At 37.7% G+C, this 26,354-nt stretch overlaps 3 protein-coding genes across 4 annotated transcripts in view; 1 reads left to right on the plus strand and 2 right to left on the minus strand.

Annotated features, from left to right (window-relative positions):
• Positions 1-7,481, minus strand: part of LOC103461906 (tripartite motif-containing protein 54-like) — an 11,984-nt gene extending 4,503 nt beyond the window's left edge. Inside the window, exons 1-9 of the mRNA XM_008404295.2 lie at positions 7,334-7,481; positions 5,836-6,030; positions 4,404-4,576; positions 2,523-2,703; positions 2,358-2,453; positions 1,463-1,540; positions 757-912; positions 570-592; positions 353-477 (exon numbers count right to left, since the gene is read on the minus strand). Of these exons, the coding sequence (XP_008402517.1) occupies positions 353-477; positions 570-592; positions 757-912; positions 1,463-1,540; positions 2,358-2,453; positions 2,523-2,703; positions 4,404-4,576; positions 5,836-6,018 (1,015 nt within the window). The 5' untranslated portion in view covers positions 6,019-6,030; positions 7,334-7,481. The remainder of the gene's footprint in view (positions 1-352; positions 478-569; positions 593-756; positions 913-1,462; positions 1,541-2,357; positions 2,454-2,522; positions 2,704-4,403; positions 4,577-5,835; positions 6,031-7,333) is intronic.
• Positions 7,482-9,259: 1,778 nt separating this feature from the next.
• Positions 9,260-22,085, minus strand: dnajc5ab (DnaJ (Hsp40) homolog, subfamily C, member 5ab). 2 transcript variants are annotated; one of them, XM_008404293.1, is made up of 6 exons: positions 21,877-22,085; positions 14,304-14,454; positions 13,079-13,292; positions 12,318-12,489; positions 11,334-11,464; positions 9,260-10,357 (listed from the first exon to the last, which is right to left on the minus strand). In XM_008404293.1, the coding sequence occupies exons 2-5, from the start codon at positions 14,408-14,410 to the stop codon at positions 11,367-11,369; spliced, it is 591 nt and encodes a 196-aa protein (XP_008402515.1). In that variant the 5' UTR covers positions 14,411-14,454; positions 21,877-22,085; the 3' UTR covers positions 9,260-10,357; positions 11,334-11,366. The 2 variants fall into 2 exon arrangements, with proteins under 2 accessions (XP_008402515.1, XP_008402514.1); XM_008404292.1 differs by having other exon boundaries at positions 9,260-11,464.
• A 511-nt stretch (positions 22,086-22,596) lies between these two features.
• The window catches only part of LOC103461924 (proteasomal ubiquitin receptor ADRM1), a 4,557-nt gene continuing 799 nt past the window's right edge, over positions 22,597-26,354 (plus strand). The window contains exons 1-6 of the mRNA XM_017309442.1: positions 22,597-22,678; positions 23,716-23,938; positions 25,102-25,218; positions 25,299-25,509; positions 26,016-26,097; positions 26,175-26,320. Coding sequence (XP_017164931.1) covers positions 22,617-22,678; positions 23,716-23,938; positions 25,102-25,218; positions 25,299-25,509; positions 26,016-26,097; positions 26,175-26,320 — 841 coding nt within the window. The 5' untranslated portion in view covers positions 22,597-22,616. The remainder of the gene's footprint in view (positions 22,679-23,715; positions 23,939-25,101; positions 25,219-25,298; positions 25,510-26,015; positions 26,098-26,174; positions 26,321-26,354) is intronic.

Consider the following 26,354-nt stretch of genomic DNA (forward strand, 5'->3'; position numbering starts at 1 on the left):
AGCTACAGTTTTTGTTCATGAACAAGCTAACAAACGTTAGCTGTACATGCTAACAGCTTCATGCTTTGCTCAGCTTGGTTGTTCTTTCAGTGTCCAGACAGTAGAGAAACAGTATAAAATATCAGTAAATATTGATTATTGGCTATTACAGAAATATTAATAATGGATACTAATATCAGCCAGTAATATTTAAAAAAGTTTTTAAGTATGTTTTTGAAGATGAAATATTTTTTTATGACATTAACTATCATATTTCTCCTTGATTTTTTTCCCTAAGAAAAATATTGTTATTCTTACACTCAGAAAATAATAATTTTCTTTTTTTTTCTTCCCATTTTGTTTTCTTGCTCACCTTTGTCAAAGTCAATGCTCCTCAGCATTTCTTCCTGTTTGCTAAAATTAAACCTGTAGAGACTCAGACTGTCATAGCCTGGTTTCAGAGTCTCGGATGGACCGGCGCCGGACGCTGCAATCACTCTGCAGAGGAAGAGGAAGATGAAGAGGAGAGGAAACATCGTACAGAGGGAAAAAATAACGAGGTGAAGCTTTCTTTGGTTTCTAATACTTACTTAGAGATCAATTCTTTTGAATTCTAAGAATAGGATAAAAACAATAAAAGAAATTATAGAAAATGTGTAATAATTCAGATTAATCATGACAAGAACAGGAAAAAAAAGCTAAATAACACTAAATAATAAAAAAAAACATTTAACGGTGACAGTCTGTGCTGGTTTCACCTGCACAGGTGTGACCCACCTGAACAAACTCAGCCATGTCAAGCTCCTCCATGCTGCTCTCCACGCTTGACAACAGCTTCCTGTTGGCCTCCATGCTGTCGCCATAGCAACGCATCAGCATCTGGGTGTGGTTTACCTTCTCGTCTTCTTCAGAGCGGATTTGTTGTGTCATAACCTTCAGGAATCGTAAGAATCAAAGAAGAAGAAGAAGAAGAAGAAACATTTATTTCATTTAATTGAAAGCACAAACACAGTTTCACTGCAAAAAAAAAAAAAACACAAAACCTTACAGAGTATTTTTGGTCTCGTTTCTAGTACAAATATCTTAATATTCTTGAAATAATACAAAATTAACAGAAGCAACTTTTCAGCGAGATCCATAATAAGTCAATAATTCCTTAATGTTGATGAAAAAAAGAACTAGTTTCATTGGCAGATTTACTTACAGAATCAACTGGCCCTGCACCGTTGCCTAGCAACACCTGCCTAGCCCAGCCCGTTACCTAGCAACCCACTAGAAACTAGGCCGAAACTACTTGGTAAGATTTCGCGTTTTTGCACTGTAAGAACAAAATTATTCATAGATATTTTAGAGTATGTATTGATATAAACCAACTGTCAGCCAGTGAGTGTTTTGTAATGATAAACATAGGTGGCACTAACACAGAAACAAACGTCAAGTTGCATAAAAGTGACGACAATCGGATAAAAACACCGATTCCAACCTTCCGTCTTTCCTCCAGGATGGAAAACATGCTGCTGAACTTGTCACACACGTTCTGTTTCTGGGTCTTGAAGCTCTCCTGCACACAATAAATATATAAATCTGGGAATTAAGAGGAAATTTCATCCTTTATTAAAAGTACAAAAACAAGTTAGTTAGTTTTTAATCAAATCTAAGTGTGTTTTCACTTCTGATAGTCCAGTAGATCTGGTCTGACTGGGAACCAGAACTGAAATATTTGTTACATTTCCTGAGTCAAACCAACCAAACCGTTTGAGCAACCTGTTCCCTACTTTGCCTGTGGGGGCGCTGCACCACAAATCACTGAAGGAAACAGCACAAAAACCTGTGAAGAAGATGCTGAGCGCCACTTCCTTCTTCACAAATTGTAAACAAACATGGAGTGGCGTCAGATTTTAGCAGTTGGAGGATTTCCTTTTTGTCTTGAAAATTTTGAAAAGTTGAAAATTTTCAAAAATTTGCAAGAGAAAACGCAGAAATTTCCAACTTTTGGAATTCTTCTCAGTTTCAAAAGTTGAAAATTTGCCACGTTTGTAAATTTCAATGTTAGGGAAGGTTTTTTTCAGAGGAAATTCGTGAGATTAATCTCAAAACTTTTGAATTTTTCCCAGCATTTTTTAAACTTTTGAAACTGAGAAAAAAAATCTTAGTTTTTTTAGAAATATTTCTGAGATTATTCTCAAAATTTCAGGGTTTTTAGGCAGGAATTTACTCCTCCATTGTTTTTCCTACCTGCAATTGCCCTAATACACTGTGTTAGTTTAGAGTTACCTTTGATTAACAATAATTGGAACATTGATCAACATATTTGATGATGGCGTCTGACAGAATGTGATGTTTCTTGCTTGTTTTATGATGTAAAGCCCTTTGAATACCTCCACGGCTCTACAGGTGTCTTCTGTGTCACTGACCAGAGCCTGGACTCTGTCTCTAAACTCCCCAAGAGAACTGATGCCTTCGCTCAGCTCATCCTGCAAAACAAAACATTTATTTTAGCGACGTGGGGCTTGAAATGCGTCCAACATGGCGGCTCGGTCCACCTTCTTCTGCTGGTGGACGTCCGTCAGAGGAGCCACCCGGCAGTTCTGATGCGCCCCGAAGACTTTACAGAAAGAGCAGGTGGGAAGCTGGCAGGTGAGGCAGTAGATGTTCAACTTTTCACCTTCATGATCAGAACAGGTCGCCTCAGCAGGAGGAAGAGGAGGAGGAAGAGGAGGCGGGCTGGAGAGGAAGATACAACACGTTCAGTCACTTTCCTTCATAGGCTGCGTTCACACTGCGACGGAAACCACAGGCGGGTAGAAAACCCACATATTTTACTCAAGTAAAAGAAAAAAGGATTTGGTAAAAAGTCTGCTCGTGTACTGAGGAACTGATTAAATGATCAATATTCAAAAAATATACAATCAGATGGACCAAAATATAAGGTTACGTGGAAAATTTGGTATTTTAAGGACCAAAATGACAACAATTCATAAAAATAACAAAAAAACAAAATCAGTTGAAATATATATATTTTTTCCAAATCAGTTTCTTTCAATAAAAAACTTGTTAAACTAAAACAAAACAAAAAAACTGTAGGTGTGTCTGGTGAAGTTTTGGTTAAAACATGTTTGTTTCATTCAGTGGGTAGAAAATCCAGACATTTTACTCCAATAAAAGTAGAATTACTTCATGATAAAATTACTGCAGTAAAAGTAAACAGTACAGTGTAGTAAAAATTCACCTAAAAGTCAATTTTTTTCAAAACAATTTACTCGAGTAAATGTAGCTAGTTACTACCCAGCTCTTACTAAATCTGAATTTTTGTTATTTTGTCTTAATGCGACATGTATCTGATCTTTTCATGACAGTCTGAACAACGCAGGTCAGATTTTTTAGAAATCAGGCTACTTTTTATCCGATACATATCCGATCTTTTCAAATGTGACCCGAGTCTGGGTGCGTTCACACTGCAGCCTGAAGTGACTCAATTCCGATTTTTTGTCAAATCGGATTTGTTTCGCCGGGGCCGTTCACACTGCCAGTAAATGCTTCCTGTATGTGTTCTGCAGTGTGAACGGGCAAACGACCTGAAAGTGTCCTGCATGCGCACAAGAGGGCGCCACAGCGTCAGCGCTCTCAGTGTTCTRCCAACCGTCATAAAAAGAAGAAGAAGAGCTCAGTGTTTGCGGAAGTAAACATGGAGGCTAACGGTGGAGCTTAGCTTACATATTGGAAGTTGTTGTCCAACCGGAGCAGCAAATTAACAACTTAATCCTCATTATAGTCCATCATGGTTGTTGTTTTTCTTCCCGCTTGCGCGTATCAGGACACAGAATAGTGAGATTTGTTGAGAATCAGTGACGTTCAGTTCGGATGAATGCGGCCTGAACGTTATGGTCGCATTTGAGTCGGATACGTATCGGATATGGGTCACATTCTAAAAAGAATCCGACCTGAGCTGTTCACACTGCCATGAAAAGATCAGATACAGGTCACATTATGTCAAAAAAATCGGAATTGTGTCACTTCAGGCTGCAGTGTAAACGCACCCAGTAAGCCCAGGCCTCCTTCAGCCTATCTGAACGTCATTGATACTCGACATACGTCACTAATCTGCGTCCTGATAGGCGCAACAAGCGGGAAGAAAAACAACAACCATGGCGGAGAGGATTAAGTTGCTGCCTCCGGTGGAAAACAATTTCAAAATCGTAAGACATGGTACACCATTAGCATCTATGTTTGCTTCCGCAAACACGGAGCATTTCTTCTTTTTTATGGCGGCTGACAAAACAGTGAGCACGCTCTGTGAGTGACGTTATTGCGCCCTCTACTGCGCATGCGGACGATCACATACTAGTGAAAAGAAAAGAAAAAAAAGTGATATGTGTCACGTAGCCCAGAGTTTTTTGCTGTTATTTTTAGTGGCTTCCTTCCACCTTGGTATTTGGTTGAGCTCCTGTTTGTAGATATCGATGATGTTTTCGACCAGCAGATTCCTCTGCAGGCCGTAGACGCCGTGGCGATCCAGCACCACGTCGTGTCTGCAGGTCGGACAGCGGAAACGGCCGCTGTTCACCAGCATCGTGGTTCTGGCGTGGAACAAAGATGGCTGCACACAGAAAACAAAACAAAAAGAAATGTTTAAAATGATGCTGAAATGTTTGGTCAAGAAATTAATACAGGCTGCTGTTTGTAAAAATTAACAATAATTGGGATTATTTAGCCGATTGTTGAAAAAACTAATCAGTAAATGGCACCATTTCAAACTATACTAAGCTTACCAAATAAGCTCAGAGCTAATTAGCTGGGAGCTAAATATGAAGCTCAAAACTATTTAGTTAGTTAGCAAGTTGTTAACTAAATGTTTAGCTAGTAACTAAATATTTGATTAACAAGCTAAATAGTTAGTCTACTCACTAAATATTTAACTAAAGTTCCAAACTACATATTTAGTTCACAAAATAAATTCAGAGTTGCTTACTTCATAGCTAAATATTTAGTTAGCAAGGTAAATATTTTTATTTCAAACTAAACATTCAGTTTACAAACTAATTGGATTGGAGTTAACTATTTACTTTACCAACTAAATAATCCCCTTGTAACTGAATATTTAGTTTACAAACCAAGTAAATCGTCTGTAGTTTAACATTTATTTACAGACTAAATAGTTAATTTATAATTAAATATTTAGCTTTGTAACTATGTACTCAGTTCACAAACTAAACCCTTAGTTTAAAATTAAAGGTTTAGTTCAAATCACTGTTTACTTCTGTTTCCAATAAGTTTAAAGGAAGATTTTCATCCAGTTTACTAACTAAATAATTAGTCTGGAATTAAATATCTATTAACAAACGAAGAAAAATAAGTTTGTCATTAAATATTTAGTTTACAAATGAAGTAATTGGAGATATTTGGTTAAAAACAATAATTTGATCAGAGTTAAATGCCTCGCTTTCAAACTATACATTTTACAAACTAAACTTTCAGTTTACAGTTTAGTTTGTAAACCAATAAGTTTCAAGAGCCACTTGAAACCAAGTTCAGAAACTAAATATTTAGTTTGTAAACTGCATATTTAGCTTTTTAATTAAAACCACGACAAATATGACTTTGACAAACTAACTTGTTTTCTTTCTTCTCCTGTTTTGCAGTAAACATTGAGTTTGGATTCATTTTGGGTTGGAACAACAGCGGCTCATCCAGGTGACGGCAGCTGGTTCTGCTGCTTCCATCACACCAGTTCATACCAGTTAACCACCATCATGTCCCAGTTTAGACTCAGATAATCCAAACACACCCTGAATGTGTGTGTGTGTGTGTGTGTGTGTTATTCCTGCTATGCGGCGCAGAAACAGCGGCGTGTCTGACCTGATAAAGCTCGTTGGCGCATTTCCTGCACAGGTTGTGTTGACACGGCAGGATGACGACCGGCTTGCTGAAGATGTCGGCGCAGATCGGACACATCAGCTGCTTCTCCAGCGACGCCAGCGCCGCCTCGCGCTCYGCGCCCTGGCTGCTCTGGAGGCAGCTGAGGTCGGCCGACAGAGACATGGCAACCGGCTGCTGAGGACAGGAAGTTCAGCTTATTGGTGGTCAATCAGAGCAGCACATGAAGAAGCTGCTAAACCTTCTCTCTTTTGGTTGATTTGCAGAAATGCTCTCTGAGAAGTCAGGAAAATTGCTCAAAAAATTACACAATATCACCATGTTGTTCATTCATTTATTAACTTCACAGTTTCAAACTAAATATTTAGTTTACAAACTAAATATTTTGCTACGATTTAAATATTTACATACAAATATTTAGTTAGGAATCCAAGGTTAATATTTAGTTAGTAAAATATTTAGAATACCAATTAAATATTTAGTTAGCAAACTATATATTCAGTTTACAAACTAAATATTTAACTACAAACTAAATATATAGCAAGTTACATAATTAGTTTTAAGCTAAATATCTAATTTAAAGCAAAATAGTTAACAAGCTAAATATTTAGCTACGGTATATAGTTAGTTTAGCAACTAAATATTTAGCTCCAATTTAAATATTTAGCTTGCTAACTAAATATTTGGTTTGCAAGTTAAATATTTAACAAGCAAACTAAATGTTTAGTTTTAAGCAAAATATACAACTTTTTAGCTARATGTTTAGTTTGAAACTAAATATTTATCTTGATAACTAAATAATTAGTTTGATGCTAGATATTTAGTTTGCTATGTAAATGTTCATTTGAATCTAAATATTTAGTTTTGACCTACATATTTGGGCTGGTAGCTAAATACTTTGAATATTTTGTGAATAGTTGAGCAACTAAACATTTAGCACTAAGCTAAGTAGTTGTTTAGCTAGTTAAATATTTAGATTTTCAACTAAATATTTTAATTTCTAGTTAAATATTTAGTTTGAACTGGTGAATTTAGAAATAACATGACTTGAACCCCATTTTATTTTCGTATAAAGCTAAATAACCTAAATTATTGCTGTTAGTTTTCGTAACGCCGGGTTGTTCCTTACAGTTTGATAACGTCAGARGTTACATATTTTGAGCATCTTTTTGTTACAAAAGGTTAGAGAAAAATCAAACAACATGAAAACATTAAAAGGAGATAAAAGGTGGGCCTACGTTTTAACTTTTTATTCTTGTTTTTGTTGCACTTTTGCGAAAGCAGYTGGACTTTAAGCAGCTAAAGGTGAAGCTCGACGGAGATCTTTTGGCTCTGCAGGTTAGTGGGTCACTCAGTTGTGTTGCCGCCCAGAATAGACGGAGCAAAAGTTCAACGAGGGCCGTTTGGTCAGCGTGAAACCAAACGGAGACAGAAACCTGCCCGGTTCCCACCTGAGCCCGGTTCTGAGCCCAGTTCCTACCTGAGGCCGGTTCTGAGCCCGGTTCTCTTCCTGGGTCCGGTTCTGAGCCTGGTTCTCTTCCTGGGTCCGGTTCTTCCTCCTCTTCCTCCACAGCTTTGCTGCTCAGCCGCAGCCTGTTCAGGAGCGCAGCAGCAGCAGAACCACGATGCACACACGGGTTCGGACTGGTGTGTGTTGGAGTCAGGTTTCGGCTCCACACACACACACACACACACACACACACACACACACACACACCATATGAGGAGACGGCTGGTATGTGGACAGATTAAGACCCTGCCATGCTGAGCTCCGTCTTCTGTTACACCCTTAACGTCCTGCGAAAAGGTGCTAAATATGAATAATTATCATATTTGCCAAAGCAAACGGCTGATTTTGCAATAAGTAAAACGTAYTTTATGTTAAAGTTTTGCAGAAGAAATAACTCATCATGCAAAGAATTCATTTTTCTGGTGTTGACATGAACAAAAGGGGAAACAGCGGCAGCATCGACAGAAAATAAAAAGTTAAATTCTGTCCAAAAGCTCAAACCTTTAGTCTCAAATGTTCAAAAAACCTGCTTCAAAAGTCACAATGTGCTAGCAATGTTTTTTCTGGAAAATTTCTGACATTTTTCCAGAAAAGGTTTGAGTTTTCCATCCATCCATCCATCCATCCATCCATCCATCCATCCATCCATCCATCCATCCATCCATCCATCCATCCATCCATCCCTCCATCCATCCATCCATCCCTCCCTCCCTGCTGGTGCCGATCTCCAGCTAACGAGGCGAGAGACTTTTGACTTTCTTGAGATTCACAAGTTTTTTCTAGAAAATTTCTGAGCTTAATCTCAAAATCTGACATTTTTATAGCAAATGTTTGACTTTTTTATCTCAGAAAATTGCAGAATCTTTAGAACAAATTTCAGTTATTAGTCCCCACGTTTCTTTTCCTTCTATTTATAGTCATTAATAAAACACACAGTGAGAAATTCAAGCATCAGAGCCGTTTATTTTCCAACAGAACATCGGACACTTCATGTATTTTCCCCACACATCTCCGGCCGACAGGTAAAAACACGAGTCCATGCTAAAAACAGAAAAGCCTCCACCTATATCTACAGGCTGCGCTGCGTATGTACAGCAGGACTAACACACCAAACATCCGCTTCACACACCGGCTAAAAATCAAATAAGAATAAATTAAACAAAAACGCTGCTGGATTCATTTCTGTCGATGTTTTGAACGATGGAGATGTCAGGATTCGCTCCAGAGCAGCGAAACCTGCAGTTTCTCATGATATGGATGGATGGATGAATGCATGATGAGATGTACGGCAGCCTATTAGAGATATTACAGATATGAAAAAGAAAAAAGGAGGAAATTTCTGCCAAAAAAACAAAAACAATTGTGAGAAAAAAACCTTGGAAATATCTGAGTTTGTTTCAGATTTTTGATAGAAAATTTATTAGATTATTCTCAAAATTTCAGAGTTTTTTCCCAAAACAATTTCCAAAATGTTTTTATTTCAACAAAATTTGAACTTCATCTCAAAATTTTAGTTTTATTCTAGTAAATTTTCGAAATCTCAAACTGAAATTTCCAGGTTTTGTTTAGCATTCCTGAAACTAATCTCAAAATGTATTTTTTTCTAGCAAATTTTAAACTTTTCAAACTGATAAATGTTCTAGTTCTTTTCTTAAAAAATTCTCAGATTAATCTGAAAATTTTGGGGATCTTTCGAGCAAATTTTTAAACTTTTCAAACTCAGAAGTTTAAAAAATAAATTCTCCAAAATTCCAGAGGTTAATCTAAAAATGTATTTTTTCTAGAAAGTTTTTGACATTTCAAACTCTTTTATTATTGAGATAAATTTCAAAATTTCTGTTTTTTTTTTTTACTTTTCAATTTTAGATTTTTTTTTTTTTGCTAGAAAATTTCAGGTTTTTTTTTTTTTTTTGCAGAAATGTTCTCTTCTCTTTTTGTTTTTATACTTATACTGTCCCTAACACAGAATCAAAGTGAAAAAACACCCGGTTTTATAAAACTGATTCGGTTTGCGTAAAGGTTTATGTAGGATAAATAAATCTTGCTCAATGAGATCGATTGTTGTAAACTGCTTTTCTACGAAAACACGATTAAATAAGACTTTGGATATCAGTATCGTCCCTTCATGATCAACATAAACAAGTAAAACAAAAACAAGAGAAAGCAAATACAGATGCAGACAAGAAAACAAACAAAAATACAGTAAAATCTACAGTAACTTTACACAACATGTACAGCATTTTTACCATTTCACAAAACAAAAACTAAAAAAAACGGATAAAATCAGTGTATAAATTCGCACCGATGGCCGCTAGGGGGCGCCTGTTTACTGTTCTAGAGCTATTTTACAATAACAAAGAGGCCGGATGAAACCCGGAGAGTTTCTGTGGCCTCTGTCTTCAACACTGAACAAGCCTTCATATGAAGAAGAAGAAAAAGAAACGGAGAAGAGGAAGAATCAGCTGTGATCAAACAGAAAAGCCAAATCAAAATGGCTCTTAAATCTGATGGGAATAATAATCCCATAACTAAACTGGAAAGTTTCCATAATTTGTTTTTGTAGATTCAGGAAGAATAATCTGGCATTCAAAGTAATGCTGGTGATTATACAGACATGAAATTATTATTAATTATTCAAATTAGCTGGAATAATCTCCCCACCTTCAAAGAAAACCACTTTTTAAAATAAAATTTAAACATTATTGCATAAAGTTAGATATTTAATCTCTATTAAAGTACTTTTTTTAAGGGGAAAATGTAATTTTTACAGCTGATTTTGTTCTGATGGGTCATGGCTGATATATTTAAAGCTACTGGAACAAATGATTAGTTTGCTACTGTCCCTGTTCTTCCCCTAATTTCATACCTGAAAGTTTAAAAAAAACACGGAGCGCTCACGTCTACTTTCATCTGCAGGGTTGAAAAAGAGAGGAAGTGGAAAACTGGCAGGGATGTGTGTGTGTGTGTGTGTGTGTGTGTGTGTGTGTGTGTGTGAGAGAGCTGCTGTTAGGGCTGGTTTGCACCTTTACACAGTGGAGACAAATCAAACCTGAAGCTTTTCTCTGTTAAAATATCCCGATCTGCTGAGAAACATCAGAGCGGCTCGGAAACTAACGCTGGATTTCCTAAACATCCGTTCAGAACCGACTTTTATTTAGTTTTAATTTACATTTTAAATAAAAATGTCATTTTTTTCTGAGCCCATTCCTGCTGAATCGCCACATTCTGTTAGTGTGAAGAAAATAAAGAGGTGCAGCTCAGAAAGGGAGCTTTCAGTCTGTTAAACATATTAAAGATTTAGTTCACATAATGTATTAAAACATAAAGTCCAGCACTTTAGAGCCAGAATGATTAATCGATAATTGAATAATCATCAACTAATTGAGTAATGGATTAATCATTAAGAAGCCTACAGTGTGATTGGCTGAGACAATCAGTCAATCGATTATAGCAATAATCTATTTTAGAAATCAACTAGTAACACCCTCTCCAGATTATGACGATAACAAAGGAAATAAATCAAATTAATCGATTATTGCACTAGTCATCAATTCATGTAGTAATCGATGAATCGCATACAGACTAAAAAAAAACGGTACAAAAACCCATAAATGTTTTCAAAACGGCGTTGAGCAGCTCGACACGGTCAACTTTTGGCAACTTTTAGGGTTGATTTAGCAAAACGTTGCCAGTCCATTTTTTAATTATTCTACATTCCACGCAGATTTACTGATTTCAACTGCAGTTTAATTTTTAACGCCACAAAAATGTGATATTTTAACAGAGATTTGAACACAGAGCTCAAAGCGACGCAACTGAAACTGAAACACGGCAAAAGTTTGGCCAAAAAGCTTCAGCGTCTTTAGGAAGACGAGTGAGTGGGTTAAAGTTGGTGCAGCTGTAAATCCGCCCGATACTGATGTGCCGGACAAATATTAATGACATCCCAGCCCTAGCAGCCTCTTTCTGCTGTGTGTGTGTGTGTGTGTGTGTGTGTGTGTGTCTAGTAGGAGTCGGTTTTGTAGCTTTGGCGCGCTTCAGAGGTGAGCTGGGTGGTTTCTGTGGCCGATGACGGCTGCATGACGATGGGATCGCTGCCGTCTAGAAGGAAAACAGAAACACGAAAAACATCAACGATTCAAAAAGAATCAGTTTATTTGTTATTTGATCCATTTTTTGTTTTTATGTTGAATGTGCTGATAACAGGAAGAGCAGATGCAGCGAAATGCAACTAATGGAGAAAGAAAGGAAGGATGAAAATAAAAAGAAACGAAGAAACAAAAAGAAAGAAAAAGGAAGAAACAAAAAGAAAGAAACGAAAAAGGAAAGGAAGAAACAAAAAGAAAGAAAATAAAAAGAAAGGAAGAAACAAAAAAGAAAGGAAGAAACAAAAAGAAAGAAAAGAAAAAAGAAAGGAAGAAACAAAAAGAAAGAAAAGAAAAAGAAAGGAAGAAACAAAAAGAAAGGAAGAAACAAAAAGAAAGAAAAGAAAAGAAAGGAAGAAACAAAAAGAAAGAAAAGAAAAAGAAAGGAAGAAACAAAAAGAAAGAAAGCGTAGAGGAGGAGCTGCGCCTCAAAGGCGGGGCTAAATCCACCCAGCCATTTTACACAGCGGCATGGTTGCCATGGAGACTAAATAAAATAATCAAAACAACACTCCAGGTATGTCTCTGACATTATGAACATAAAGAAAAACTCAAAAAGTTGATTTTACATGACATCTGATTCAGTAAAAATGGATGTAAATGACAAATCCGGCGACGTAACTTGAGATGCTTAGAAACAAATTCTGACTCGTGAAAATGTAATTGAAGATTTCTTGAATTATTATCCTTACTAGTCAGAAACTAACTGCAGATATCTAAAAGTACCCTTCAGGACAGATGTCCAGGACGTGATCACAGACATTCAGAGGAGACAGATTTTATGGTAGGACGGCTTGCCGTAGCCTCACCTCTCTCGTCTGCAGTCATCTGGGCCTCCAGGTCCTCAGGGGTCACGTAGAACTCAGGCTCCTGGTCCATCGGCGGCCGGGGTTTACATTTACCGCAGCAGCAGTTACAGCAGCAGCACAGGCAACAGCAGCAGTAGCAACCTGTTGCCAGGCAACAGAAGGCAAACAAAGCCTGGGGGGGCAAAGGTCACAATGTGAGAAATCACAAAAACACTGTTTTGAAAGCCGCAATCAGTCATTGAGCTGTTAGAAGTAATAAATATTCATCACACTGAAACAATCCAAACAATTGTGTTAAAATAAATGACCTTTAAAGGCTTAATTAAAGAAAAGAAAGTTACAAAAAAAAATCTCAAAAAACGTTTTCTGACATTTAGCAAATAGAAATAATTTTTGTAATTCTAACTGATCAAAAACAATAAAAGTTTAGTTTGATTTAACTTCGGACAGCGAGGGAAAAAAGTATCTTTATTATGTGTAAATGTAGGCTTTTAATCAAGCGTTAAAATGCAATTGCTTACAAAACTGTGCAGTTTGAATATCAAGTACTTTTAAAGAGCTTCAAGCACTTCCCAAACCTTGAAACACCTAATAAAAATTCAAGCATTTTCAAGCACTTTCCAGACCATTTTCAAGGACTCAAAGCCTCCGTACAAACCCTGAATATCGTGATTGGGAGGAAAGAGAGCAAAAGAGGCTGGGAAGTGTTCAGGTTCTCTTCATCTACAATAAAAAACAAACTTCAAACTGCAGTGGGTCACCTTGGCCCACCAGCTGGACAGAACGAAGTAGGTGTTGACGTTCTCCTCTCCGAACTGCTCCGCCACGTAGAGGCCCAGGGAGCCGTACTTGTCGTAGATGTTCTTCTTGGTGGGATCCACCAGGATGGAGTGAGCGTTGTTGATTTCTTTAAACTTTTCAGCCGCGTCCGGGTTGTCCGGGTTTTTGTCAGGGTGAAACTTCAGCGCCAGTTTTCTGCGAGTTAAAAAGATGAAGAAACACATCAGATTTCTCATTCAGGCTGCTTTCACACCTGATAGTTTGGTAGAATCAGTTTGATTGGTGACCAAATTTGTTACGTTTTCAGCTGCTGTGGCTCGCTTTCCCACTGCACCAAGTCAAATGACACAATCCCAACCTGTTCCCCTCCTGGCCTGTGGGGGCGCTGCACCAAGAGCCACTGAAGGAAACGGCACAAAAACCTCGGAAGACAACAAGCGCAACTTTCTACAAAAATGGAGTAGCATCACATTTTAGCAGTTGTACGATTTTCCTTGTCTTTGCTAATGATCACAGTCATTTCTCCTGCTAATGCTAGGCTAACAAGTTTGTTTTGCTTGCATTTACCCAGAATGCCCTGCGCTGTAGTTCACTTCCTGCTTTTGGACTCCAAGTAGACTCTGGTCTACTTGGAGTTCACATATGGATTCAAACCAAACCAGAGTTCACTTCAACCGAACCCAAACCGAGGTTTGTCGGCGGACTGGAGTTTGCTTTTTTTGGCCCGGTTGAGCATTTTCACCTCCACAAAAGAACCAGGCTTTCTACGCAAACGGACTGGAACCAAAGGATCCTTCACTATTGGCACCTTTATCCCAAACAAGATAAATGATTTTTGTTTTGTTTGGCATTTTAACCAGACCTAGGCACAAGAGTCTCACTTTTTATTCTTGGCAGAATTGGAAGGAGGCCCAACTGGGTCAGGATGCTTCAGTATTGGTACCAAACATGTCTTTTCTTCTCCTCTCCTTAACCTTGCATTTAATAAGAATCCCTATGATGTCTCAGGGTTTGTTGCACCACTTCACATGAGTAATGTTCTCCTGTTTGTTTCTGAAATTCCTCCCATCGTCTCCTAATGATGGGACAAAAAGCTGGAGGATGTTTAGAAAGCCTGTCTTACAGCTCTCTGCCTCCCTCTAGTGGTAGAAAACATCACAGCAACAGACGGATCTCCTTCCCCCGTTCGTCGATATCATTGCACACCTGTAACATTTCTTGATGTCCTCTGTTGTGGCGTTCTTGTCGACTCCGAGGACAACGTAGAGCGATTCTCCTGAAGTGGACAGAGTCCTCTGCCGCTGGTGGTCCATGCTCGCTCTGTTGCTCTCTTCTTCCCTTCTCACTCAGCTTCTCCCTTAAATAGGCAAAAACAAACAGTGGAGGACACATTTAAAAAATCGTATCAAAATGTTGAAGGCTGCTGCAGGCAGCGACAGAATAGCAGCATGTAACCCACCGTGATTTATCCTGCAACTCAGGGATTCAGTAATTAATAAGCAGCAGAAATATTGATTACTTTGAYGATTAATCGGATGGAAAKATCTGCATATTTTTCACCTCAGGCTTTATTAATACAMTATTAGAAATAAATTGAAAGATACAAATAAACAATTAAATTCATTTTCTAAGGAAGCAAATAAACGTATTATTGCCTWAAACTGAACGTTACTTTAGTGAACACTTGCTTATTTGTACCAAAAGATGCAAAGTACTTCAAACATCAACATGTGAAAAGACTTATGAATAACTAATTAATTGGATAGCAAAAGGAGCGTAATACATTTCTTTATTTACAGAATTTGAATGATTTGAATTGAACACTGCCACATGAGGAGTTCTGGGTAAAACATATTTACAGACAAAGTTTTTATTTTTCTATCTTAAATACAAAAAGTCTTTATTTTCTTGAAAAGCTTTGGCTTACTGCTCTCAGCGTGTTGTTCTCTAGCAAATGTTTCTATTTTTTTTTAGTCTGTTCACTCCAGTTAACAATTAATCAATTACTACATTTGTAGATTATTATTTGTGATCATCTTTGAAAGGCAGAAGTGGAGCCTCCTGCACAATGGAGAAGAAGTGGTTTCTGGATGGCAAGTCAACAACAAAACACTTGTGTTTTCCAGCAGCCATTGTTCGGCGCATAAATCCAGTTGACCCAACATTCTGGAATTCCGCTGGGGTTGCTAGGCAATGGCAGGAATTCCGCTGGGGTTGCTAGGCAATGGCAGAAATTCCGCTGGTGTTGCTAGGCAACGGCAGGAATTTTTTTTGAACTTCCAGACAACTTAGTGCCAAAAGAACAGCTGGGTGTTTTTTTTAAACTCTTAGTCTTTAGAAGCTGTTGAGACCCAAAAATGTGCAAAATGTGAGTTTTATATAAAAATGTCCCCTTTAAAACAAAGAAAAATCTGAAGAAAAACCAAAACCTGTATTCAGACGGAGTCAGAGAGAACAGCGGATGTGGACTGAACAAGAACCAGCCATCCTCTGAGGAGTTCGTCGTGACGCCATATGGCCAGCACTGAATTGGCCGCCATGCGCTTCCTGTGTGACTTCTGGAGATTAACCAGAAGTAACACGATTCTCCGCCCTCCTTTGGCCAGGATTACCCAATGAGGACAATTCATCAGGAGCGGCGGGATTACCGGCACACTGACACCGTTCTGGTGTGTGTGAACGATCACGTCTGACCCGCTCAGGACGCTTCACACAGCGGCCAATCACATTTCACCTGGCCAACATTCGTCTTTAACCGGGAGACTTTCCACAAACCTTCTATGTCTTAACGCAACTCATTTTCACAGACAGATTAAAATAARGGAATAAGGGAAACATGTACGTCTGTTTGAATAAACGGGGAGGTTAAAAACGTTCAAGTTTGGTTAAATTAAATTTAAAATACGGTTGGATTTGAGATGGACAAACTCCTCTGTCTGGGAAGATAAATCAATTAATTGCAATAATAAATTAAAACTACCTCATTAATTCCCTTTTGTCTGATTGATCGTTTCTCTTTTCCTACCAAAAGCTGAATGGTAAAAGTCTTCGGTCTGGTGCTTTGGTCTCAAATAATTTACTTCATAATTCATTTTGTTTGTTGTTTCTCCTGTTTTGTTTATTTATTTTGGATGTTTAAAACGTCTTCCAGGTCCAGCGTTTAGTGTTCATTAGAATTTTAAGGTTTATTTAGAATCAGCAAAGAGACCTCATTGTTATAACCGACATAAAGTAAACACAGCTGCTGCAAACACACAGCAAACCAAACGCCCGCTCCGATTCTGAGCTCCAACTGATCCGTTTCAACCGCAGCTCAAACTGAAAACCAGCATAAAACCTCGGTTTTGACTGAAGTGTCTTCAAATGCAGAATCAACACAGATAAAAAGATAGCTGGGTTCCTATCCGAGCTCATCTGACCTCAGTTTCTGCTTTCAACTGAAGATGACGCAGAATTACTTTCTGTTTGGCTCCTCAGAGACAACAACGAATGAAACGCTGCTACAAAATGATGCAATCAGCAACGATCCATTAGTTTAAAGCAGCGCTGGATAGCTAATCAATAATATCACGATAAACACGTGATCAAGTTCAATAGGTAATACGTCTAATGGAATATCCAATACATTCCTAAAGTAATGGCCCAAGTCATTTATTGCTCACAGGGAATTAAAGTCTGGTGAACTCAACTGACTCGCTCATTCTTCGGTTACCTAGCAACGACCTGCTGGGTAACTCCTGGTTACCTAGCAACAGTTTGCTGAGTAACATGGAGTTTCGTGTTTTGCCACTGAGCCTCATAACTGCTTAAAAATAAAATACAACATGGAGTGAAAACAGGATAAAACAGAACACAGGAAAGGTAACACCACTAGTTCGATAGCATTTCAGGTATTTTAAACAAAAAGTTAATCAATAATTATCAATAATAATATGTCCAAAGTGCGGCTTTTGAATTAATTTTGGTGACCAATAATTTAAGAATGGCACAAATTTAGCCATCCAACATTTTGTAAATGTTTTTAGGATACAATTTTCCGTGGCAAGTTTATTAGAGATGCACAGATATGAAAATTTGGGCCGATATTAACTTTACTGTTAATGCCAATAATGGTATTTATCGATATTATAAATATTTCTCTGAACATCTCAACACCTTTGGAAAAAAAAAACCCTGACCAGAAACAGACGGCAACAAGATGAAAATAATCAGTTGGTCATATTAGCCCAGTTTCACTTATCGGACAGATGCCGATATGTTAAAAAATTACTAATATCGACCCTACACCGATGTTAGTGCCGATATATCGTGCGTCTCTAAAGTTTATATCTTCTTAAGCAGAAAATGTTAAGTAAAACACAAAGAATTTTTCTTTAGTTAGGCCGTATTTTTATATTTTTTTGTTTAATAATAAGTCGTGCCACTGCCATTCAAACACAAACTTTGGTACACCCATCCATTTCACTTGGCTAAACAGCAAAGGTTATAGAAGAAAATCTCAAAGGTAAATAAGTGTATACATAGGCCTGTCGCGATAAACGATAAATCAATTAATCGCACGATAAATTAAACCTATCGACCTCATTTTAATTATCGGCTTTATCGTCTCTTCCTGCCTTTATTCTTTCCGTTGATGACACTGAATGAAAAAAGGCTCAGCTCCGATGCTCTCCACTGACCCTCCCTTCCTCATTTCCTTAGTGTAATGTCCAGCGCACACTACACGAGTTGTCGGCCCATTTTCAAAACACATTAGCCGACAGAAATCCGAGGTATAACGGTTCGATCGGGTTCGTCGTGCTGTGTGAAGTTGAGCCAAATGGGCACAAAATAATGGCTACAAGTCCAGTTAACTAATTTTAAAACCAGGCATTAATCAATGCTTTACTAGAATCTACCTTTACGTGGTCAGCGTAAAGTCCTGACTGAATGAAAATCATTATAACCTATTTATGTCACGTTAACAAAGAACAGCTGAAAAGTTACCAGGTTTATCAACTGCGGTAGCAATTTGGCTCCAACTCCTCCCCTTTTCATTTCTATATTCTTTGCACAAAATGTTGAATAAATATTAATGTTGTTTCAACATATCATCTCCAATGTCCGCTGGACTTCGTGTCGCGCCGTGTCAGCTGTTTGGGATTCCCCTCCGTAATTTCCTCTCAGAAAGCACGGAGGAGAATCCGCGCTCTGATTGGCTACCTGTCACATTCAGCGTTAARCTCCCAGTCGGGGAAAACCCCTGATTTAGATCGGAGCGGCTGACGATCTACCGTAACCCACCACACACTGCAGGATGATCGGTTACGAAATCACCAGCGACAATCTTATATCGGCCAACGATCTAAGATTGTCTTAAGGGGAAAATAGGGGCAAAACATCGTGTAGTATGAACTATTGCATTAGGTTAACTATTGCATCTTCTTTATTTAAATCTAGTGATTACTGAAGGCCAATATAGTATACAGACTTCATAATTTGCACTCTTTTGGTTGAATGCAGTATTTATTTCCACTTTGGCTTTATGTTGTTTAGTTTTTATTCAAGTACGTTTTTTGTTAATGGAGACTGAGAATCCATTTTATTTTTGTTTTTGGTTGTTTATCAGTTCCAGTGCTATGTGTTCTTTTGAAAATAAAGTGTATCTATCTATGGCAGGAAATCGCATGCATTATTAGTCATTTCCATTAAATCAGTGTCAAAATGTCTTGAAACAATATTATCGTTTATCGCAATAATTTTTTAGACAACTAATCGTCCAGCAAAATTTGTTATCGTGACAGGCCTATGTATACATTTATGTGAACGTTGTATTTATTGTTTTGTAATTATAGTTTTGAGTTGTTAATTGAAGAATGAATACTTTCAGTTTGGGTATTTTGGTCACCACTGGCTTAACATATTATTAATCAGTCATTACTTAGGTAAACTGGTGATTACATTTGAAGCAAAACTAATTTAATTTAAAAGTTCCAATCAATTTAAAATTAAGAGTGCCAGCAAAGCAAATCGTTAGCTCCGTGTTTGACACAGAGATTCATCCTCCGTTGGCTATAAACGGCCGGTCCAATTCATTAGCTGATGGTGAATCGGCACTCTGTCAGCATTCACTCGCTGGTTTTCTTAATGGATGCCGACACGCCAACAGCGCAGCACAAAGGAGGAATAATCTGGACTAAAGCAACCTGGAACGACTGCATATGGATTTACCTTTGTAACCTATTATTCACGAAGACGGCAGGGGAATTTTACTGGATTCATTTTTAGATCCATGTAAGATCAGCTCAAAGTTTACACACTTTTAGGATTCTTTAAGAGTTTTTTTTTATATACTTATTGGAGTGTAATAGTATAAATTTTATACTATTTTCCTTCTTTTAGATTTGTGTCATTGAGGTTCTGAATTGTTGTGGGGTCACTTTATTGCTCCTGATTCTTTATAAAACCAATATTTGTGCAGTTCTGTTGGATAAATGGCAGTAAAACTAAAATGAACTTGTATTTAGAGATTTTCTTGGTTTCCTTCTGTCTTTTATTGCAGCATTTACAATGTCAAGTTACAGTTTTTGTTGCCGACAGTTGGAAGCTGTTGTAAAACCTCGCCCAGGTTCATGTCAGCCGCATGTGACTGCAGCATCACATGCGTCACTGATTGGCTTTAACTTTCAGTTTTCACACTCTGGTGACGCTTCCTTCAGATGCTACTGGGATATAAACCATTTTCTAACCAGCAGAGGCCAAATTTGTACACATGATTTTTGCTTTTTTCTAATAGATTACAAGTTGCAACTAAAGAAACATAATTGCACATTCATTTTGGACTTTCAAGTATCTAAAAGGAACTAGGGCTGAAACGATTAATCGGATTGATTGTGATTAATCACTTATTGTAACAATCATCTGCTAAGTTAGTAATGAAATAATCATTAATACGAATACAGAGACTCTAAAAACAAGCATTTGCTAAAAGAACCATACAGTCAGAGCAACAATTAAGCCAAAACTGTACAAAAATATTTACATTTTGCATTTAAGATGAAAAAACACTCTCTTTCTGTAAACACGTTCTACCTAGAACCACCTGGTTTTATTTTTGTAAATAAATATCTGATGAAGCACTTATTGGTGTCCAATTTTTAATCAATTGATCAAAAAAAGTAACAGATTAGACTGTACCCATTAGTTAAGGTAACAACGCCTTAGAATAGCAGAAAATGTTAATAATCAAGCAAAGGAACATTATGCTATAATATTGTATGGAGTAAAATGATTATTTTGTTATTAAAAAATTAACAAACTCATTTCTTCATTTGGAAATTTTAATGTGTGGTTACATAAAAAATAAGCAGAATGTGTCCATTTTATATCTGATTAATTGATTAATCGTCAGAATATTTGATAACTCAAATAATCGTTATCTGCTGCTCTAAAAGCAACTAGCTAACTAATTTCAATGTATTTAAAAAAAACCTTTTATTAGGACTGTGGTTGGATGATAAAGAATCCTAAAAAACAAAATGTCAAACACTTCCGTTATTTACTCACATGTTCTTGTTCCTCTTAAAAGTGAAATTGAATATTAAAAAGGTGTTTTAAAATCACATGCAGGGAAATTTGAACTGCAAGAGCTGCACAAAAAATGTACCACGGGTTCCTTGATAGAATCAAATAGAAAATAAAGGGATTACCAGACAACATCTCCCTTCCCCTAAACTCATCAAAGAGAACATAATGTTGGTTGTACATATAGATTCAAAATGGTGGGATGTTGTTTTGATGCATTTTATTAGTCACTTATTCCCATTTATGTCTGACAGGTGAATTTCCAGTGACTGCTACTGAGGGAATAAAGTATATTACAATTTATTTTTATTTTTTTGTAGGTAATCTGAATATCCTGGATAGCAAAATCTTTCACAGATAGGAAAATACCTGAAAATCTAAATGAATAATCGGCTTTAAAAAGGTGTTTTTTTTAAATTGTTCACTGGAGAAAAGTAAAAGAAAATGAGTCACTGAGATGAATAAAAATGCATTCAAAACTCCTTTTTGCACATTTTTTTTATTTTCTTAAGCTATAGAAATTCAAGTGGAGAGGGAAAACTCAAGTATTCACACATTTTGTGGTGAATGACAATATACAAGATGAAATTTGGTGTTTAAAATTCAATTAAGCTGCTTATATTGGGGGTTTAGTGAAGACGGGTCATTTTGACCCGGAGGACACAGGGTGTATACAGAAAATGAGGACGACAGGAGGGTTAAAAAGGTGTTTTTTTTTAATTCGTGAATTATTTCGATCATGAATTCAAACATAGAAACAAAGTCAGTGACGTCTCCTACTGTAACAGCTGACGAGGCAAAACATAAAAATAAAAACCATATTTATCCATCAGCCTAAACGCACCTGTCTCTCCTAACGTTTCAAACACAGACGTCAGCTGAGACATCAAAAGCGCAGAATGTAAATCCAGATTTATCTCCCAACTACTGCAGGTTACTACAAGAACTAAACCTGTCATAGTGGAAGCAGCGCTAACTTAACTGAGCAAAGATTTGCGAACCAAAAACAGGTTGGTTCCGGAATCAAACTGTGGTTAAAGCGGATAATCTCCAAGCACCGCATCAAACGAAAGCAACCAGCATCCATGTTTGTTAACAGGGGTGTTTAGCTAGTCCATATCCTTGCCTGCATTTAGCACTTTGCTCGCTAACTAATCCAAGGGCAGCAAAGCTGGCTAATGTTAGCCCCCCTCGGCTAACTCTGTGCGTTTCTTACCTCTTTCTCTCCAACCGGGAGTGATTTGGCTGTTGTTATTTTCCTTTTTGAACGAAGCCAACTTGGAGTTTTATTGTTCTCGCATCTCAGTTTTCGCTTCGCTCTCTGCCTCTACAGCATTCCAAGACAAGGCAGCAGCAGAAAGTACCGCCTAGCTAACGGCTAACACCGGGTGGGAGCGACCTGTCAGTCCGTGACAGCGATCCCTAGGAAAACTCCTCCCACATTATGGCAAGCCACTAGCATCAACAATAATCCGTAAATCCGAAGTTGTGACATTTCAAATTAATTAGATTTTTTTTGTGTGTATTACTTTTTAATTTATTCAACGTTATGAATGTAAGTCCACGTCAATATAAATCCAAGATGTAAAAAAAAAACAAACGAAAAATGAGCTGTAAAATTGAGGAATATTGAGGTAAGAAGCTCACTTTCTGTGAGAATAAATCTGCTCATTATGTTCTGCATAACGAAGTAACAGTTTGTTCAAAACAGTTGTATTATTAGGCCATCACCGTGCATTAACATGTATGTAAAGCACATTATTTACTCAGTAGAACAACTCAYAAATGTAAATTATGATAAGGTTTGCCATATTTATATGCATCTAAGTAAATATATATGTGAAGAACTTTGAATAATATGAGTTACAACATTTAATTTCCCTTTGGAATAGATGACGTGTTTTTGAAATTGAATTGTATTATTGTTGATGCTAAGGCTTGCCATAAAACTCTGAAATGCGTGCGCATCCACTCACAGCAGGCGCGTTCACGATGACCAGGAAGTTCACTCATTCTACGTAAGTGGCGTAACAGTCAGACGCAGCGGAGAGAAAACTTTTGAGATATTTCAAGATTTAGCCGCAATTATTTAAATGTAAGTTTTTTCAAATGTTAAGTTTGTTATTTTTAAATGAGTCTTGTGTGTGTGTTTATTTCCTTGAACAACTTAGGTGGTTGTTCTGCAAGACTTTGTTTGGCCTTTAGTCGTTCATCTGTTTAGCCATGTCATGGGCTAACGTTAGCRTCGACAACCAGAACTACACMSAGCTAACKACAACTTCGTGGCTTAACTGTTAAAATTTAATTTWGTGAAMRCAAACTCATCGCACAAGTTAAAGCAAGACATTAACTAAATAAAATCATCAGKTGTTAGTCCTAAGATAAAACAGAAAGCGTTTGACAGATAGCTTTGCAAAGCTAACTTTTACAGCATTGATTATCTGGAGGCTTAGAAAGTTGTTTGATTAAAAAGTAATTCTTTGTTCAGTCAAGGATGTGTGTCTAAGATGAGCAATATTTTTATACGCAGAAAAAGTACGTAGRAGTTTTACTTTTAGTTAGGTTCTGATTGCATTTGAAGAACAACTTTCTTGTGAACAACTTAAACTGGGTCACTCCCTGAAGTCTGGTTTTATCAACAACCCCGGCCGTAGAATCCAATATGGCGGTCCGTAACCCCCTTATGATCCAGATGTAAAAAACAGAACAAAAACTCACCAATTTAAATTTAACAAATTAATAAAAGGTATAACCAAACACCAAGCTAATGTAATTTGCTATAATTTGTGATGAATAGGGGGAAATTAACTGATWTCAGTGGGATTTGGTAGATAACGAGGAAGAGGTGCTCAATTATGGACAGATTTGATCTCTAATAAAATCATAGTTATTTAACTTGACCACTTATGATGAATAAATAATTTTACATTTCTTGTCCTTCTTTTTTTTTTTTGAACATTTAAAAAACTACACAGTCAGCAGTTTGRACCAAGATGGCAACTGATTCTGTAAAAGACATGACCTCAGAAAACTGACATGTTGTTTTTTTCCTCAGTTTGGGAGTAAAGATGTCGTCTGGCGCTCTGTTTCCAAGTCTGGTCAGCGGCTCGAGGGGAAGCTCTAGCAAGTACCTGGTGGAGTTTCGTGCTGGTAAAATGAGCCTGAAGGGGAACACGGTTACGCCCGACAAACGCAAGGGCTTGGTKTACATCCAGCAGTCCGATGACTCTCTRATCCATTTCTGCTGGAAGGACAGAACCTCCGGGAAYGTTGATGATGTAAGTAAAGATTTTATCCTCAAATTAAGAAAATAATTTAAGAACACGTTCAGTGAAATCTGAAATGTGTATTACTTTCATAATGTGATTGGAAATTATTTCACTCAACAGTGCTGTCATATTATGTGTAAATAGTAATGTATTTTCTATTTTAAACTAAATTAAACCAAAATAATTTGCTTACCTTCTCGTTACTAGAGATGTTGTGATGCGTTCAGGCTTTGATTCTTCATTTAGAAACGTAACGCTTAAAACTGTCCCAGGATTTAATGATTGGTTTTGGGTTTTTTGCAATCAAAATCCCYGATTGTGGTGGTACTCTAGTAATATTAGCAAGGAACTGAGCAATATTTGAGATGGATTTTCTTATTTAAATGTAGCTTTTTACACTGCTCAAAACAACGGGGACCCTCGTCGGGTCAATCAGTGTTGCTTCCTAAGTGGACAGTTTGATTTCACAGAAGTTTGATTTACTTGGAGTTATATTGTGTTKTTTAAGTGTTCCCTTTATTTTTTTGAGCAGTATATATTTATAACATGATATGAAGTAAAGCAGAGGGAGCAGTGTAGTAGAAGGAAGAAATACTGCAGGTTGGAGTTGGCATTTCTTAAACACAATCTTTTTGACAGTTTTTGCGTAAAATTTGCAGTAAACTCTATGCAATAGAGAGAATTCAGGCATGATATTGTAATTTTTTTTAACTGAATTTCTGCCAAAAAAAAAAAAAGTTATTAAACTATATCGATTTATGGCTTTTTGTGATTTTATATATATATATATATTTTTTTTTTTTGCAATCAAAATCTCTTTTTCTGGTGCTGCATTAAGAGTATTTACACAGAATTGTAATACAATATTTTTGCGATAAATTTCTTTAAATGTGGTTTCATAGTTACCGTATCACATGATGAGCAGTGAAGTAGAAGAAATACTGCCACCTGCAGGTGGGAGTTAACATCACAAACTCAATGTTTTTGACCTTTTTTTTCTGAAAATTTAGAATAAACTCAAAATAGCAAAAAAAAAATAATACTGGGTGATTTTCTGCAAAAACTCAACAGACTAAAGTAAATAATAAAGAATATCTGATCTTTATCATTTTTGGGCTGATTATGAGACTTATTTTCCAGTAGAACTAAATCAGAACTGAAATGTCCTGCAGGATCTGATCATCTTCCCTGATGACTGCGAGTTTAAGAGGGTGAACCAGTGCACCACGGGACGCGTCTATGTGCTGAAGTTCAAGGCTGGCTCCAAAAGGCTCTTCTTCTGGATGCAGGTGGGAAGATGCTGCTAATCTGCTGAATGGAAATCGAAGTGCATATAAGAGACGATTAACTTCTCAAACCGTCAACTCAGGAGCCCAAAACGGACAAAGATGAGGAGTTCTGCCGTAAGGTGAACGAATTCCTGAACAACCCTCCCATTCCTGGCGCTCCGGGCAGCGGAGGCGGCAGCGGCCACGAGCTGTCGGCGCTGGGCGGAGAGGGGGGCCTGCAGAACCTGCTGGGAAACATGAGCCACAACCAGCTGATGCAGCTGATCGGTCCGACGGGGCTCGGTGGACTGGGTGAGGCACTCTGAGTAACACTTTAGCTTTCACTAGCTGTGCCTCTATTAACCATAGAGTTGCGCAAATTGAAATTAAAAAAAATAATTTGCTTAATTACAAAAAAAAACTCCCAAGTTTTTTAAGTAAAAAGTTTTTGCCCCTGGATGAAGATTTTTCAGCCGTATGGAAATCGATGTATCACAAAATTGCAATAAAAACACTTTTTTTTTGTCACTCGCTGAATATCCATCCCAATGGAGTCACTTTTTTCTGACTTCTTTTCCTTCACCACCATGTTTTATTAGTTTAGTCATCACCAAATGGGGAATCGAGGGAAATGAATGCCTGCTGAAATTGATGTTGCCATGACGATTGTGATGGGTTATGTTGTGCAGGCCTGTTGTAAAGCTTTACAGGCCTTTACAACAGGCCTGTAAAGCTTTACAACAGGTTTTACATGCCTGTTGTAAAGCCTGAATGCTTCATCAGAGCAGCTTTTATAGATTTGTTCTGGTTTGTGTAAGGAGGCCTGGGAGCGTTAGCCGGACCTGGACTGGCGAACCTGCTAGGCAGCGGCGGCCCGCCCGCCAGCAGCTCCTCATCCAGGTGAGACCTCACCTCTGCATCGTTAAGACTTCCTCCTCTAGTGTGATGCTAACTCCCGGTCTCCATGCCAACCTCAGCTCTAGAAGCCAAGCAGCCACGGCCGCYTCTTCATCAGCTGCAGCCCCGAGACTGAGCTCCACCCAGGCACCGGCACCGGCCACGCCTACGCCTCCTGCCGCCTCCGCTCCTGCCACTACTGCTGCTGCTGCCCCTGCTGCTCCAGGTACAACCACTTCGATGCTCAGTTCTGATTAATT

This window comes from Poecilia reticulata, linkage group LG2, assembly GCF_000633615.1.
Source record: "Poecilia reticulata strain Guanapo linkage group LG2, Guppy_female_1.0+MT, whole genome shotgun sequence".
Classification (NCBI taxonomy): Eukaryota; Metazoa; Chordata; class Actinopteri; order Cyprinodontiformes; family Poeciliidae; genus Poecilia; species Poecilia reticulata.